Genomic DNA, 17,382 nt, shown 5'->3' with positions numbered 1-17,382 from the left:
CCTTCTCCATCCCTTCCCCACAAACAGCATCACAAAGCAGTGATGTGAGTTGCCCCACCCTTGTGAATACCTAAGGCTCCTCCCCTTACTATGTAACAGGCACCTGGAGACAAAAAAAAAAAATGGCCCAAATGAAAGAACAGATTAAAGCTCCAGAAAAAAATACAACTAAGCAGTAAAGAGATAGCCAACCTATCAGATGCACAGTTCAAAACAATGGTAATCAGGATGCTCACAAAATTGGTTAACTTTGGTCACAAATTAGATGAAAAAATAAAGGCTACGCTAAGTGAAATAAAAGAAAATGTACAGGGAACCTATAGTGATGGGAAGGAAACTGGGACTGAAATCAATGGAGTGGACCAGAAGAAAGAAAAAAAACAACCAAACAGAAAAGAATGAAGAAACAATTCAAAAAAGTGAGGTGAGGCTTGGGAACTTCCAGGACATCTTTAAATGTTCCAACATTCAAATTATAGGGGTACCAGAAGGGAAAGAGGAAGAGCAACAAGTGGAAAAGTTATTTGAACAAATAATGAAGGGTAACCTCCCCAATCTGGCAAAGGAAATAACTTCCAGGAAGTCCAGGAAGCTCAGAGAGTCCCAAAGAAGTTGGACCCAAGAAGGAACACACCAAGGCACATCATAATTACATTAGCCAAGATTAAAATGAAGGAGAGAATCTTAGAAGCAGCAAGAGAAAAGGAGATGGTTATTTACAAAGGAGTTCCCATCAGACTGTCAACTGATTTTTCAAAAGAGACCTTCAGGCAAGAAGGGGCTGCAAAGAAGTATTCCAAGTCATGAAAAGCAAGGACCTACATCAAAGATTGCTCTATCCAGCAAAGCTTTCATTTAGAATGGAAGGGCAGATAAAGTGCTTCTCAGATAAGGTCAAGTTAAAGGAGTTCATCATCAGCAAGCTCCTATTGTGTGAAATGTTAAAGGGACTTATCTAAGAAAAAGAAGATAAAAAATATGAACAGTAAAATGACGGCAAACTCACAGTTACTAACAACCACATCAAAACAAATACAAAAGCAAACTAAGCAAACAACTAGAACAGGAACAGACTCACAGAAATGGAGATTACATGGAGGGTTATCAACAGAGGAGTGGGAAGGGGAAAGAGGGGGAAGGTATAGAGAATAAGCAGCATAGATGGTAGGTAGAAAATAGGGGGAGGGCAAGAATAGTATGGGAAATATAGAAGCTAAAGAACTTATGACACATGGACATGAACTAAAGGGGGGCAATGGAACAACTGTAATAGCATAATCAATAAAATGGATTTTTTAAAAAACAACCAAAAAATAATCAAATTACAAAGTAGGCAGAGGATCTGAATAAGTGCAGATGACCAACAGGTACATGAAAAAGACAGTTGATATCACTATCATTTAAACTGCAAATTAAAACCACAGTGTGATATCACCTTACATCTGCTAGAATGGCTGTTATCAAAAAGACAAGAAATAACAAATGTTGGTGAAGAGTGAAGAAAAGGGAACTCTTGCACTGTTGGTGGGGATGCAGATTGATGCAGCCACTACAGAAACAGTATGAAGATACCTCAAAAAATTAGAAATAGAACTATCATATGACCTAACAATGTCTCTTCTGGGTACTTATCCAAAGAAAACAAAACCACTAATTCAAAAAGATACACTCACCCTCATGTTCATTGCAGTATTATTTTCAAACACCAAGAGGTGGAAACAACATAAGTGTCCTTCAACAGAAGTATGGATAAAGAAGATGTGATCTATACATATGATGGAATACTATTCAGCCATAAAAAAGAAAATCTTACCATTTGTGACAACATGGATGGACCTTGAGGGTATTATGTTAGGTGAAATAAATCAGATAGACAAATATTGTATGATCTCACTTATATGTGAAATGTTTAAAAGTCCTGGCTGGGTAGCTTAGTTGGTTAGAGCATTGTCCCAATATGCCAATGTTGTGTGTTCAATCCCTGGTTGGGACACATACGAGAAGTAACCAATGAATGCATAAATAATTGGAACAACAAATCAATGTATCTTTTTCTCTCTCTCTCCCGATTCCTTTGCTCCCCTCCCCTTCCTCTCTCTGAAATCAGTAAATAAAAATATTTTAGAAGGGGAAAAAAGAGCTCATAGGTACAGAGAACAGGTCGGGGTTGGGGTGAGTGTAATGGCTGAAAGGGGATCAAAAGGTAAGGACTTTTCAAATATAAAATAAGTCCATGGGGATGTAATTGTATAGCACATTGACTGTAGTTAATAATATGGTATTCCATATTTGAAAGTTGCTAATAGAGTAGATCTTAAAAGCTCTTATCATAGGAAAAAATTTTGCAGCTATGTATGGTGATGAATGTTAACTAGATTTAGTTTGGTGATGGTTTCGAAATATATACAGATATTGAATCTTTTGTTACACACCTGAAAGTAAATAATGTTATATCTCAATTTTTAAATGTTGCCTGATTTGAGATGTTCATTAATTAGCTGATTAACTTGTTTCACGTGCAAAATTATTCTCCTCTTGGTTACGTTTATTATTTTTGGTAGTATGCATGGTTCTCTTAAAAAATAGGAGTGTAACTGTTAATGGCTTACATTTTTTGACAGATGAACTCCCAGCTAGCCCAGATGACTCAGATAATAGTGTGTCAGAGAGCCTGGATGAATTTGATTACTCTGTGGCCGAGATTAGCCACTCATTCCGATCACAGCAGGAAATATGTGAGCAACTCAACATCAATCACATGATCCAAAGGATCTTCCTCATTACTCTGGACAATAGTGAGTTACAGATTTGCAGCCAGTCTATTCATTACTCTGCCCTTCCTTCCTGGGCTAGGGACCTGCTCTTAGAAATCTTTTGTAGCTAATAGTTAAACAAACCCACTGTACTCCCTGGAACACAAGGCTTGTGTTTCAGTGAAGCTTTGATATAACCTAAAATCAGTACTTAGACACAGATGGAACTTTCATTCCCATTTGATACTGACTGGGCTATATAGCTACTTGTCTTTACTACCTTAAAGAAGAAATGGGAATGAGTCCATTTTATTCTCAGGGGTGACCTAAACATTTAGATGGAAACCCCAGGTGTTTTCCCTCTGTGCCTTATCTGTTGTTAAACCCACAGTTAGTACTAATGTCTGGGATTTACTCTTTTTGTTCAAAAATTTTTAAGTTGTTTATTTATTTATTTATTTTTAGAGAGGGGAGGAAGAAACATCAGTGTGCAGTTGCCTCTGATGTGCCCCCTATTAGGGACCTGGCCCACAACCCAGGCATATGCCCTAGACTGGGAATTGAATCGGCGACCCTTTGGCTTGCAGGCTGGGATGGCACTCAGTCCACTGAGTCATACCAGCCAGGGCTGGGATTTACTCTTTAAATATTATGATGTTAGGTTTTATAATAAGCCCATGCTTTTTAACTAGAGGGCGGGGGGGGGGATTGAAATCTTTAGATACTGCTTTATAAGTCAAGATCATTCTGATATTATCTGAGTCAAACTTGGAGTTCAAGAGAAGTGCTGTCAAGATCAGTTGTCTGTATAAAACAGAAGCATTATCCTTAACCTACCAGATTAAAACCATTTCCCAGGTGACCCAAGCTTGAAAAGTGGGAATGGTATCCCCAGCCGCTGTGTATATTTGGAAGAAATGGCAGTAGACCTTGAAGATCAAGACTGGCTTGATATGAACAATGTTGAGCAGGTAGCATTCATATATTCCTTATGTGTGCCTTCAACAAAAATTAGCCGTGCAGTTGAACTCTGCTGACCTTTCTCCAGCCATTACTTTGCTTACCTCCATCTCTTCCATTGTTTGTTGTGTTCATCTTTTGGAATCTTATCAACCATGGCCACAAGTCCAAATCTACCCATTAAGGCCAATTAAAATGTCATCTTATTTCTTTCTTCTTTATATCTTTTCCAAAATCAAAATAGGCATTTTTACCTTGTAGGTACCTAAGTAACATTAAAAGAATAAAAGTTTGGTAGGGAAGACACTTGACAATTTGTAGTTTAACTTTGTGTGTTTAAATTGCCTTTATAATACCAGAGGCATGGAAATAAGGAACAGACTGACAGCAACCAGAGGGGATGGGGGAGGGAGACAAGGGTGGAAAGAAGAGATAAGGACTAGTCAAGGAACATGTATGAATGACCCATGGACATGGACAACAGGGTGGGGATTGACAGGGGTGGGGGTTGCTGAGTGGAAGAGAACAAAGGGGGAAACATTGGGACAACTGTAATAGGACAACAGTAAAATATTTAATTTTAAAATGTCCAAAGACAAAAGAAATAACCACAAAAACAAAAATGGCCTTTATAATAAAGTCTGAGTGAGATCAGCAATCACACAGAATAGTAGATTTTATATAAGTTTAATTGGTGATTCTCTACACCCTTCAGCAAATACTGTTTTCATGCTTATTCTATGCTAGGGGCTATACACTTGAGCTTTATTTAGGATAACTTTAAATAGATACAGTTATATTGTATATATATTTTCTAAAGTAATTAGACACTGGGTCCTATTTTTCCTATTTAACTCTATATCCTGTGACTCTTGCAATAACCTGTGTCAGAATTACCCTTTGCATCTTGATGGTCTAGGGTTAACTTTGCAATGGTTTAGTGTTTTTGTTTATTTGTTTTTCTTAATAGGCTGTCTTTGCTCGCTTATTACTTCAAGATCCAGGCAACCACTTGATTAACATGACTTCCTCTACAACGTTAAATCTGTCTGCTGATAGAGATGCAGGGGAAAGGCACATTTTTTATTATCTTTATTCCTGCTTCCAAAGAGCCAAGGAAGAGGTACTGATAATAATTCCCACTGCGTACTGTATTGTCTTTTGGGGTATGATTTTAACATGTAAGCCAGAGAGTTAGATCAATGTCTTTTATGTCAGTTTATATACATCATAGTACATCTGTAACTAGATATTAGCCCCTATTAAAGTTGACCCTTTAAAATTTTAGTCTTTTTTTTCTGTGGCTTGGGATCCACTCCTTTCCCTAGAGAACCAGAGCTGCTTATTTTCCTCTACAAACCTCTTTTAAAAAAATCACACAATTAAAAAAGGTCCAATAAATTCATTTCCCCTGAAGTGTAAATAACAGAGTAGACCAAGCTTGGTCATTTCCAGGATTGGAATTCTAATAAGAAGGTGATTCCTTAAACCAAAGAATGAATTCTCATGAATTTTCAAGCATCTAAGGGAGAGCAGTATTGTGTTGGAACACGATATCTTTTCCATTCTCTTTACTATGTACACCCTTATTCCAGGTCATAGAACTAGACTCTTCCCCCTCTCCTTTATGCTGTTTCCAGATTACCAAAGTTCCAGAGAACCTGCTACCCTTTGCGGTGCAGTGCAGGAACCTCACTGTGTCCAATACACGAACAGTTCTTCTCACCCCAGAGATGTATGTTGATCAAAACATCCATGAGCAACTGGTAGATTTGATGTTGGAAGCCATCCCAGGAGCCTGTGAGTACATAAGCAAGATCTATGACCTTTTACATTTTGATTTCCGAATTTAAAATTCCTCTAAGGGCATTGGAAAAAGCAGAGCCACACTCAGAGCCACAATGTTTCCAGTAAAAATTAAGGAAGAGAGTTCATACTTCCACCTTTGAGGTTGAATATTAGTAGAATTATCCAAAGTATCAAAAGCATATATAAAAATTTCTGTGACCTCCTTTCTCTCTCATTTGCCTTTTGTTAGATTTTGAAGATGTAACTGAGTTTCTGGAAGAGATCATTGAAGCCTTGATATTGGATGAGGAGGTTCGAACATTTCCAGAAGTCATGATTCCAGTGTTTGATATTTTATTGGGCCGAATAAAAGATCTAGAACTCTGCCAGATCCTGTTGTATGCATATCTGGATATTCTTCTCTATTTCACTAGGCAAAAGGATATGGCAAAGGTAAATCTGAAAGATGGTATATGAATAGTTGAGCTGGATATTTAATAATTTATACTTCCCTATCCTGATGGCATTATAATATTACTTATTGAATAAGAGAAAAATGTATTAGTTGTGTGGACTTAACTCTTCGAGGCCCACTCACCCCATCATATTTACTGTGTTTTGCCATGTATAATGCTCACTTTTTGCCCAAATTTTTTAGGGAAAATAAAGATGTGCCTTATACATGGGTAGTACTAATTCCATATGTATATAAATTTTTTAATTCCTTTATTTATGCTTAATGTGTTAAAAGTATAACTCTAGAAAGCAATATTGATTTCTGTATGCAAAATAATACTCTGGAATATGATAATCAATTTTGTTTCTGAATATAGAAAAACAATTTGATTAAAACATTAAAATGTCCCTGGCTGATGCGATGCAGTGGATTGAGTGCTAGCCTAAAAACCAAGGGGTCACAGGTTCGATACCCAATCAGGACACATGCCTGGGTTGCAGGCCAGGTCCCCAGTAGGGGACATGTGAAAGGCAAACACACATTGATATTTCTCTCCCTCTTTCTCCCTCCCCTCCCCTCTCTCTAAAAATAAATAAGTAAAATCTACAAAAAAGTTAAAACAATTTTTTCCTGAAAGTTTGAGCCAAAAACATGGGTGTGCATTATACATGACAAAATACAGTATGTCATCATACAAACAAATAAATAGGACTTACCTTCTCCTACAGGTATTTGTAGAATACATTCAGCCCAAGGATCTTAGCAGTGGGCAGATGTACCAGAAGACCTTGCTGGGAGTAATCCTGAATATCTCCTGCTTATTAAAGACTCCGGGTGTAGTAGAAAATCATGGCTATTTCTTGAATCCATCTCGTTCCAGTCCCCAGGAGATCAAAGTACAAGAGGCCAACATCCATCAGGTGGAACTGTTTACAGTCTATACCAGCCTCCTATCTTAGATTAAGTAGAGTTCCTCAGTAGCAGATGCAGATAAGGCTGCTTGAGCCTCTTTGGGAAAGCAGGTTGATCTGGTTGGCTTTCTACTATAATCATGTAAAGAAATTGCCCTCTTAATAGCATGTGCTAAGGGCCAAGGATAAACCTTAATATGGTTTAAAGAATAAGCTGCTTCTCTTTGTCCTGTGTTGTAGCACAGCCTCTTCCTTTCAACCCTTGCTTTTTTCACCAATGTATTTCTTATCACTTTAGCTCCTAAATCTTCTGACTGAACTCCAGCCTATAAACCAGTTTTTTCCCTTTCCCTCCTTCCTATATCTTCTCTATCTGGGCTTCTTAGCATAAGTTATAGTAAAAGTCTGGTCAACATGGGGGAGTAAACTGTTGAATTGGGGGTAGTTTAAATCTCCCATCATCATGACTGTCTAAAGCACAGGTTTACAAATTACAGCAGTAGCCAAATCCTGCCTGCCATCTATTTTTGTAAATAGTTTTATTGAACACAGCCTTGCCCATTTGCATGTGTGTTGTTTATGGCTTGATTTCATGCCATAATGGTAGAGTTGAATAGTTGCTACAAAGACCATATGGCATGCACAGCCAAAAATATTTAGCATTTAACCCTGTACAGAAGAAGATTACTGACCCTACTCTAAATGCTATCTGCAGTTTGGCAGTTCATCAGAAAATCTCTCATAAGTGCCCAGAAAAATTTTTTTAATCAGAACTTTGGGTAAGGCACAAGGATAGTAAAGACAAAGATTAGGATTGACATATTTTTAGAAATTGCTGGTGGCTAAGGTTTGGGAGTAACAGATATTAGGATTGTGAAACTGGAATGTTCTGTGGTTATGTTTTCTGGTTAAACAGTTCATGGCTCAGTTCCATGAAAAGATCTACCAGATGCTGAAGAACTTACTCCAGCTCTCTCCAGAAACCAAACACTGTATCTTGTCGTGGCTTGGAAACTGTTTGCATGCAAATGCAGGCCGCACCAAGATTTGGGCCAATCAGATGCCAGAAATCTTCTTCCAAATGTATGCCTCGGATGCCTTCTTTCTGAATCTGGGTGCTGCTCTCCTGAAGCTGTGCCAGCCATTTTGCAAACCCAGATCCTCTCGTCTCCTCACCTTTAATCCCACTTACTGTGCCCTGAAGGAGTTGAATGATGAAGAACGAAAAATTAAAAATGTACACATGAGAGGTAGGGGAGTACTGGGCTTCCCAAAAGAGAGAGAGAGAGTGTGAGTGTGTGTGTGTGTGACATCTGAGGCGCTCTTTTGCACAGAGGTGCTTCTTTCTGATAGAAGATGAGGCAGACAGAAGAGCCATTATAAATTTTACAAGGACAGACTTTTAAAAATAAAACTGGTAGCTTTTAGGTATTGTGCTTTAGTGAGACCTTTTCTCTGAATTTGGCAGCCTTAGGTATTCATTCTTTCTTTTAAAAAGAATAAATGAATAAAGCATAGTCCCTGTCATTCATAAATTCAGAACCTCTAGAAGAAGGCAGGTATATTAACAGATAATCATAATATGATATAGGACTAAGCTATGGGAACGCAGAGGAAGGAATGAGAAATACATTCTACAGAAGTTAGAGGTTTTCGCAGCTGAGCCATGAGAGATGAGATGGGTTTATCAGGCAAGAAAGCAAACTTCATTGATACAGAAGGAATAACAAGTATAAAGGCACAAAGCTATGGAGAGGGTTGACTAAGTAATAGTGAAAAGGTCATTGGGGCTGAAGCATGGAGTAGGTGAGGGAAGGAAAATGTATGGGAATGGCAGGAAATGAGTCTTGGGAGGCAGAAGATTGTGGCCAAATTAGAGAAAACTCGAACGACATAGAGAAGTGAAAAGAAAATAGATTATTTATAATTCTGTCACTCAGAATGAATCCTTTTTAATTTTATGTACATTTTCTCCCAGTTTTATAACTCTTAGCTATAGAAGTAATTCATATTCAAAAGCAAATAATCTTAAATACAGAAAAGCACAAAATAGATACAAATGACTCATTGTCTAATGCCTGAAAAGTCCACAGTTATCTAGTATTTATTTTAATTTTCGATGATTTCATGATCAAGCTAAGGAAATTTAACTGCATTTTTACATATAGTGAGGAGCCAAAAGATATTTTTAGACAAAGGAGTGGTAATGTGATAAGAAGATATTACCCCCCAAAAAGAAGAAGAAGTCACAGGTAGCAGTATGGAAGTTGAACTAGAGTTAGGGGGCTGTAGAGACCAGGGGAGATGTCGTTGGCTAGCCATTTACAGTTCCTTTTAACTTCTTTAAGGTTTGGACAAAGAAACCTGTTTGATCCCAGCTGTACAGGAGCCGAAGTTTCCCCAGAATTACAACCTCGTGACAGAGAACCTTGTCCTCACAGAGTATACCTTATACCTGGGATTCCACAGGTAACTCTTCTGATGTCATTAGGAAAGAACTGTTTAGTTATACTGGTAACCAGAAAGTTCAGTGTGGGTCTTAATATAGTCTCACTTTCTTCTGAAGGCTTACATTGGAGTCTAGTAGGAAAAGGGTATTATATGCATGTATTTGTGTTTACCTGAATTGACAGTCCAGATAATTTGAATTAATTTTTTATTATTGACCTGTTAAGCTTTTTAAAATTAAAAATACACTCCTCATATTTTTCTCTAAACTTGCAAATTTTTAAATCACTATCTTCCTATTGTCATCTATGAAAGTGGAATTATTTTCATTTAATATTTTACTTTCCGCTCTTGAATTTTCATTACTTATTACTCCAGATGAAAAAAGACAAAGCTCCACTCTAGTGGAGCTTTTGAAAAGCTCTACATCTGTGATGTAGAGACAAAATTGATAAAATTAAAGAAATGTTTCTAAGGGATTCCAATAAGATCAGTAGGACCACAAAAGATCCTTGTTTCAAAGATAAAGAGAAGTCTAGAAGTATGAAGATTTGAGAACTAGAGTGTATGACTTTAAAAAATGGTCCTGGTTCTAGCTGGCTATAATCATTCTAGGATTCCCCCCCCCCCCCCCCGCTCTGATTCAGCTGATTGCTGACTACAAGTATAAATAAGAGAAAATAGCTACTGACTCACAGTTAATAGTCTATAGGTAGGAATATTGAGGATAGCATTTTTTTAATGTTTTATTTATATATTTTTAGAGAAAAGAGAAGGGAAGGAGAAAGAGGAGAGAAAGAACATCAATGTGTGGTTCTCTTGCGCCACTCAAGTGCCCCTTAATGGGGACCCAGCCTGCAACCCAGGCTTGTGCCCCAACCAGGAATCAAACTGGTTACCCCTTGGTTCACAGGCCAGCACTCAATCCACTGAACCACAGATTAACAGATAATCATAATATGATATAGGACTAAGCTATGGGAACGCAGAGGAAGGAATGAGAAATACATTCTACAGAAGTTAGAGGTTTTCGCAGCTGAGCCATGAGAGATGAGATGGGTTTATCAGGCAAGAAAGCAAAAGAATTCATTTATACAGAAGGAATAACAAGTATAAAGGCAGGGCAGAATAGTAGTTTTTAATACGGTGGCAGGATACTTAAATGGACACAGGGTACTTTTCAAATTTCTTGAAAAATGAAATTAAATTTTTATTAGAGAGTTTTTTTTATCCCTGTCATTGACATTTAAATGAAACAAGAGATAACAATTCAGCATGTGTTTTGACCTGTTCAAGCACCTAGATTCAAACACAAAAATGAATGTCAGCTAGTTTCCCAATGTAGACTACCTAACCCCAGACATTATCTACAGGGCCAGCAAAGATGATTTTGGACTGCACACACAGAGAAAACTGTCTATAGCATTGAATTATGGGTCTTCCTTTCATTAGAGAACACTTAGCTGTCCTTTTGTGGAAAATAATTTAATACTGAACAGCAGAAGGCTGGGAGCCACTGCTTTTAGATTGCATCCCAGGTGACTACTTGTTTATATGTGGTGATTACCAGTGTAGAGTCCTCTTTCACTAAAGAAAACTTTTTAGTTTTCTTCTGACCATGGATAGACTGTCCATTAACCACATCTAAGTACAATCACTGTATTGTGTGTTGTCAGACTTTCCTGCTGGACTTCTTGTACTTTGCTTAATAGTTATTTGACTTAATAACAGCCCAATCTACACTCTGCTCAACCAAGCTAATGTTCTTTAGAGGCTGCTAATTACTTGTAATTACCTTTAATTATGTTGAATACTTGGTAACATTTTTCCAGCATTATGCCCCCTGCCTCTGTCTTATCAATAATTTTTATGACTACCTTCTATATCAACACAATTGCAGCTCCCTACCTACTAAAAGAGATACTAGAATAAAAAATGAGGATTTGTATTTCTAGAATGGTCTGTACTCTACTATTCATATATGAACTTCCTGACTCAGTCTCTTCTGCTTTCTTGGGGGCAGGTTGCATGATCAGATGGTAAAAATCAACCAAAATCTGCATCGGCTACAGGTTGCCTGGCGGGATGCTCAGCAAAGTTCTAGCCCTGCTAGTGACAACCTCCGTGAGCAGTTTGAACGACTGATGACCATCTATCTTTCTACCAAGACTGCCATGACTGAGCCACAGATGCTGCAAAACTGCCTAAATTTGCAGGTGTCCATGGCTGTTCTACTAGTTCAGTTGGCCCTAGGCAATGAGGGCTTACAGCTGATGGAGCTGACTTTTCCTCTGCCAGAGGGCTACAGTTCTTTGGCTTATGTGCCAGGTAAGTAGGGTCTCCCTCAATAACTTCCTGTTTGTAGCTGTCTAAGTTTAACTGGGTCACTTTGGAAGTTCAGACCTCAAGATACTTTTCATAGTTATTATTTAACTACTTTTGGACAAGCTACTCATACTTGCAAATAAATATCTACTGGTGAAAGCATAGGGGAACTAACAGCTTTGTGCTCAGCCTTGTGTCCTCACTGCTCTGCATATCAGAAAACAGTCTTCAAAGGACTAAGGGCAGCCAAGGTTTTCAGAGCTATTAGTTTCTATCATTAATATTGTTTTTTGTTTAACTTGGAAATTTATCTAACTCACCCTGTGCTGTTCTCTAGGGGGCACAAAATCATCTATTGGTTAACCCAGAAGAGAAATTATGTGTGTATATATGTCAGTGAGTGGTTGACAGGTATTGTCCATCAAAATCAAATACATTCTTGCCATGGTGGGTATGGCTCAGTGGATTGAGCACCACTAAAGGGTCACCAGTTTGATTTTCAGTCAGGACACATGCCTGGGTTTTAGGCCAGGTCCCCAGTAGGGGGCATGTGAGAGCAGCCACACTCTTGATGTTTCTCTCCCACTCTTTCTCCTTCCCTTCCCCTCTCTCTAAAAATAAACACATAAAATCTTTTTTTTTTAATCAAAAACTTTCCTGATCACTGTATTGCTCATCAATTTCTGAGTAACAAATTACCCCAAAATACAGAAACTTGAAAACAATCAATATTATCTCACAGTATCTATGGCATCAGGAATCCAGGAGCGGCTTGGCTGCATGGTTCTGACTCTTGAGTCTCTCATAAGGTTACAGTCAAGGCCATAGGAATCTGAAGGCTCGAGCAGGACTGAAGGAGTTGCTTACAAACCTAGTCATGTGGCCACTAGCAGACCTCAGTTGCTTGCTGGCTTGTTTTCTAGACCACACAAGTCTCTCCTTAGTACTACTACTCAGGATATGGAAGCTGGCTTCCTCCAGAGCAAATGACCAAAATGGAAGCTGTTGACTTTTATAAACTAATCATGAAAATGACATACCATCACTTCTGTAGGCCCTCAAGGTATGTTTTGCACCTTGGAAGAGTGTAGGAGGGGACATACAAAGGCATGAATACCAGGAGGTAAGGGCCATCCTGGAGACTGGTGGGCATAGTCACCCAATGAATCTTATACTCAAGATTCTTCATACATCTAAAGGGTTATTTAGTACACAGCTATCCTTGAGTGTGGAAAAATATTGTATCAGTATACTTTCTTAAGCTGCAATGCTATATTAACAATATTTTTGTGTCTACTGTTCTTATATTTACTTGGATAAAAATGACAAGTGACACATTTTAAGGAGATTCTACATTTGTTAAGTTATCACCATTCCTAGTGCCTTCAAGACATTTGGGTTTTGTTAACCTTCATTTAGTACAGTGTAGAATTTGTAAATATAAAGAGTCAGATATTTGGGTGGTTAGTGGGACTTCTGCCAAGATGGAGGCATAGGTGGAAACACTGTGCCTTCTCCCACAACCAAGTTTGACTACAACAAAAGTTTTGGAGAACTAGAACACACCCAAAGACCAGAACACGGAATTATACGGAAGTCCGACAGCTACGAACCGTTCAACGGGGACGGTAAGAGAGGCAGAACCAGCATCGGAGCTGGGTGGGGCAGGACAGAGATCCCCCGACCTAGGCGCTAGGCACACGGGCAGCCCAAAGCCAGTCGGGGTCCGGGCAGACTGACCAAGGTTGCACATTTGCGCACGGTGAGACGGACCATGCAGGCCCCAGGGGACGAACCCAGTGGTGGAGGGCTGACAGCGGTGGCACACTCTCGTGCAGTGGAACGAAACACGTGGGCCTGGTGACGGTGGTGGCTGCGGTGCCAGTGGGGGTCGCGGCCTCGGCCTCGGGCGGCAGAGGTACAGAAGCCATTGTACCTCTTTGACCCCGCCCCCACATACAACGTCACAACCCAGCGACTTAGTTGCCCTGCTCTGGTGAAAACCTAGGGCTCCGATCCTGCTACTTAACAGGCACGAACAGCCCAAAAGATGGCGCAAGAGGAACTCAAAGTCCCAGAGCCAATAACTCTGAGCGACCAAGAAATTGCCAGCCTCTCAGAAGCCCAATTTAAGACACTATTTATCAGGATGCTCACAGAATTGGTAGAGTACAGTCACAAATTAGAGGAACATATGAAGGCTAAACTAATTGAAATGAAGGGAGATGTCCAGGAAACCAATAGCGATGGAAAGGAAACTGGGACTCAAATCAATGGAATGGACCAGAAGGAAGAACGAAACATCCGACCAGAAAGGAATGAAGAAATGAGAATTCAAAAAAATGAGGAGAGGCTTAGGAACCTCCAGGACATCTTTAAACGTTCCAACATCCGGATTATAGGGGTACCAGAAGGGGGAAAGAAACAGCCACGAGTGGAAAACTTATTTGAACAAATAATAAAGGAGAACTTCCCCAGTCTGGCAAAGGAAATAGACTTCCAGGAAATCCAGGAAGCTCAGAGAGTGCCAAAGAAGTTGGACCCAAGAAGGAACACACCAAGGCACATCATAATTACATTAGCCAAGACTAAAATGAAGGAGAGAATCCTAGAAGCAGCAAGGGATAAGGGGACAGTCACCTACAAAGGAGTACCCATCAGACTGTCAGCGGATTTCTCAAAAGGGACCTTACAGGCAAGAAGGGGCTGGAAAGAAGTATTCCAAGTCATGAAATCCAAAGACCTACAGCCAAGATTGCTTTATCCAGCAAAACTTTCATTTAGAATGGAAGGACAGATAAAGTGCTTCTCAGATAAGGTCAAGTTCAAGGAGTTCATCATCACCAAGCCCTTATTATATGAAATGCTAAAGGGACTTATATAAGGAAAAGATGATGAATAATATTAACAGTGAAAGGACAGCAAACACACAGGTATTAACAACCACACCTAAAACAAAAGCAAACCAAGAGGACAGCTAGATCAGGAGTGGAACCATAGAAATGAAGAACACATGGAGGGTTAGAAACGGGGATGGGAGGAGGAGAAGGGGGGAGAAGGTACAGAAAATAGCATAGACGGTAGGTAGAAAATAGATAGGGGGGAGGGCGAGAATAGTGGGGGAAATATAGAATCTAAAGAACTTGAGACACGTGGTTATAAACTAAGGGGGGGAGAATGGTGGGGGAGGGAGTGTGCGGGTGGAGGGGAATGAAGGGGGGAATAGAACAACTGTAATGGTATAATCAATAAAATATATTATAAATAAATAAATAAAGAGTCAGATATTTGGCTAATTCCAATGCAATTTTTTTTCAGAATTTTTTGCAGATAACCTGGGTGATTTCCTCATTTTTCTCCGCCGATTTGCTGATGACATCTTAGAGACATCAGCAGATTCCCTGGAACATGTCCTTCACTTTATCACCATTTTCACTGGAAGCGTAGAAAGGTAAAGTGCTGAAAGCTTGACTGTCACTGTTTAGAGCTGCAAAACATTCAGAAGACTTATAAACCCAGAAATAAACAAGTCTGACTCATAAGGGGTTCCCTTCACAAGTTATGTTAACATTAATAAATCACCTGGCCATCCTTGTGGGCAACCAAAAAATCTTATTCTTGAGAGGCAAAGGACTCTGCCCATAGAGAATTTGAATTTGCCTATAAGGTACCTGAGAGGAATTGCATTGCTAGTCCTTGGTTAAAATGGTTACCTTGGTGCAGAGGCACCTTGCCAGAGGCAGCCAGGTGCTAATGATCTTTTAATAATCATATGATACAGTTTGCTCTTGAAATCCTGAGTTGGATGAGCGGTAGACTTAGGTAAATGACTTCTAAACTCAAGTCTTTCTCATTCATAGCTTCTAGTCTTCTTTCCCAAAGGAAGATATTCATTGACCTGTAGAGATGCTTCTCTTGACTTTTATGGTGTCTAGGCCAAAGGAAACAAACAATGTGTATATAAATGAAGATTTGCTACACAAAGAAAAGAATGATCCATAGTACCAGAACCATGTCAGTGAAAAGTAGGTAAAAAACAGCCCTTCACTGAGCTAAGCAGATCTAATGAGAAAATATAAATCAGCACATATTTTAGGCACACACAGTAGGCATTGTCAGTAATGTAAAATAATTATATCCTGGCCCTGATTTCAGGAAGCTTGGAAAGGCAAGTTTATCACAGGTGAAAATGAGAATAGTAAGCAATAAACATTGTCTTATCATAGAGAGGTACACAGAATGGCTAAAAATTAAACACAAACTTAAGTACTCACCCTCATTCTTGATAAGCTGTGACCTCAAAAGTGGAGTGGTATCCCCTGCATTATGCCCCAGAAATTGACACTTAAAACTGCAGAATCCTGTTTTTCCCCCACGTAAGTGGTATAGAATGTTTTGATTCCTGTGGAGAGAATACTCATAAAAATTTGACTCCTTGGCTTGGACGCTTTTCACATGGTGGTCTTTGTAGGCCTGGCCAAGCCAGTTCTGTCCCTAAACCTGCAGGAGGATGCCAGATTTCATAAGGAGATGGTGGCTTAGGTAGACCAGTACACATCCAAGCAACAGAAGCAATAAAAAGAGAAACTTACTTCTGGAGTAATCTACATGGGCCACTTACCTCCAGTGCCTTACAAAACCCAGATCTGAGCATTTCTCCCAATTTGGCACTATAATGAGATTCTGACTGTCTAGAAGTGAAAACACTGCAAATAATAAAAGGTTATGCCTTCATGGAATTTGAATACAAAGATGTTACCAAGGTAGTTGCTAAAACAATGAACAGCTACCTTTTTGGTGAAGTCTAGAAATGTTATTTTATGCTTGAGGAAGTTTGTAGAGAGTGGCATACCCATCTAAGAGGCCATCACATCCAGCAGTAAAACAGTATAACCAGAACCAGATACGTCTTCAAAGGCTGTGAATGAAGAAGCCATTCGAAAAGAAAGAATTACTCAGGAAGAGATTAGCTAAGAAAGCCAATTATAATTTTCCTTCTAAGTAAAAATTAATTACAATTTTCCTTTATTGATTTTACATAAAAATTTAAAAAGCAATGCTTCAAACACTGATCTTCAGAAATCTGCAAACAGCCAGGCTTTACCTGAGAAGAAGAAAAAAGAGGTTTCAGTCATGCTTAATACTCCTGAGAATACTGCATGACCAGGGTTCCGCACCAGTGTATACACCAATGATTTGGGAGAAATGAAAATCTAAAGTGGCTGAAATAAGTGATGATGAAAGTAATGAAAGTTTTCAAACAGCCCTTATCTGGCATAAAAGAAGAAACACAATAGACTGAAACATGGTCAAGGAAAAAAAGATGGAAAAAAAAAGTAGTCAGTGATTCTGAATATAATACTTCTGAAAAATGTGATTTTATGATGAGGGCTGATTTGTTTTTTCGTAGTTAAGTAGATAAAATGTAATGCAACTGTTGACAAGATTAATGGGGGTTGTGGAGGAACACTGTTGGTTCCAGTCAGTAAGGAAAGCAATCAGTAATTTTGGCTTGCCTGCTCTGGCTGAAGTAAACCAGCTTGTAGTAGGAAGGCTCAAGATGCCTTTTTGTCCCAGTCTCTTAGTTTTCTTTGTAGGTTCTCTCTGTTTAGTTACTCTACCTAAATAGAAGGGGTCATCATTAATTTCAGGTTTAAACACTAAACTGCAGTCTTTGTTGTTACCATCAAATAAAGAAAATAAAATCTTTTTTAAAAAAAATCTACCAGCCCATCTTGCT

The 17,382-nt window shown here is 39.0% G+C and overlaps 1 protein-coding gene and 1 pseudogene across 5 annotated transcripts in view; both read left to right on the top strand.

Moving 5' to 3' along the window:
• Positions 1 to 17,382, top strand: part of UBE4A (ubiquitination factor E4A) — a 43,114-nt gene that overhangs the window by 12,425 nt on the left and 13,307 nt on the right. For 3 of the 5 annotated variants that reach the window (XM_037057472.1, XM_037057475.1, XM_037057474.1), the window contains 10 exons: positions 2,622 to 2,795; positions 3,612 to 3,724; positions 4,684 to 4,836; positions 5,354 to 5,513; positions 5,752 to 5,954; positions 6,687 to 6,878; positions 7,786 to 8,119; positions 9,218 to 9,338; positions 11,341 to 11,645; positions 14,961 to 15,093. In XM_037057472.1, coding sequence (XP_036913367.1) covers positions 2,622 to 2,795; positions 3,612 to 3,724; positions 4,684 to 4,836; positions 5,354 to 5,513; positions 5,752 to 5,954; positions 6,687 to 6,878; positions 7,786 to 8,119; positions 9,218 to 9,338; positions 11,341 to 11,645; positions 14,961 to 15,093 — 1,888 coding nt within the window. Of the gene's footprint in view, positions 1 to 2,621; positions 2,796 to 3,593; positions 3,725 to 4,683; positions 4,837 to 5,353; positions 5,514 to 5,751; positions 5,955 to 6,686; positions 6,879 to 7,785; positions 8,120 to 9,217; positions 9,339 to 11,340; positions 11,646 to 14,960; positions 15,094 to 17,382 lie in introns of those variants that run through there. The other 2 variants (XM_037057476.1, XM_037057473.1) reach the window with 2 other exon arrangements.
• Positions 15,100 to 17,352, top strand: LOC118994760 (MKI67 FHA domain-interacting nucleolar phosphoprotein-like; annotated as a pseudogene).

The sequence above is a fragment of the Sturnira hondurensis genome, unplaced genomic scaffold (genome assembly GCF_014824575.4).
Source record: "Sturnira hondurensis isolate 20B ecotype Veracruz unplaced genomic scaffold, ASM1482457v3 Scaffold0009719, whole genome shotgun sequence".
Classification (NCBI taxonomy): Eukaryota; Metazoa; Chordata; class Mammalia; order Chiroptera; family Phyllostomidae; genus Sturnira; species Sturnira hondurensis.
The sequence above is the reverse complement of the archived record's forward strand: the minus strand, read 5'-3'. Positions and strand labels throughout refer to the sequence as shown.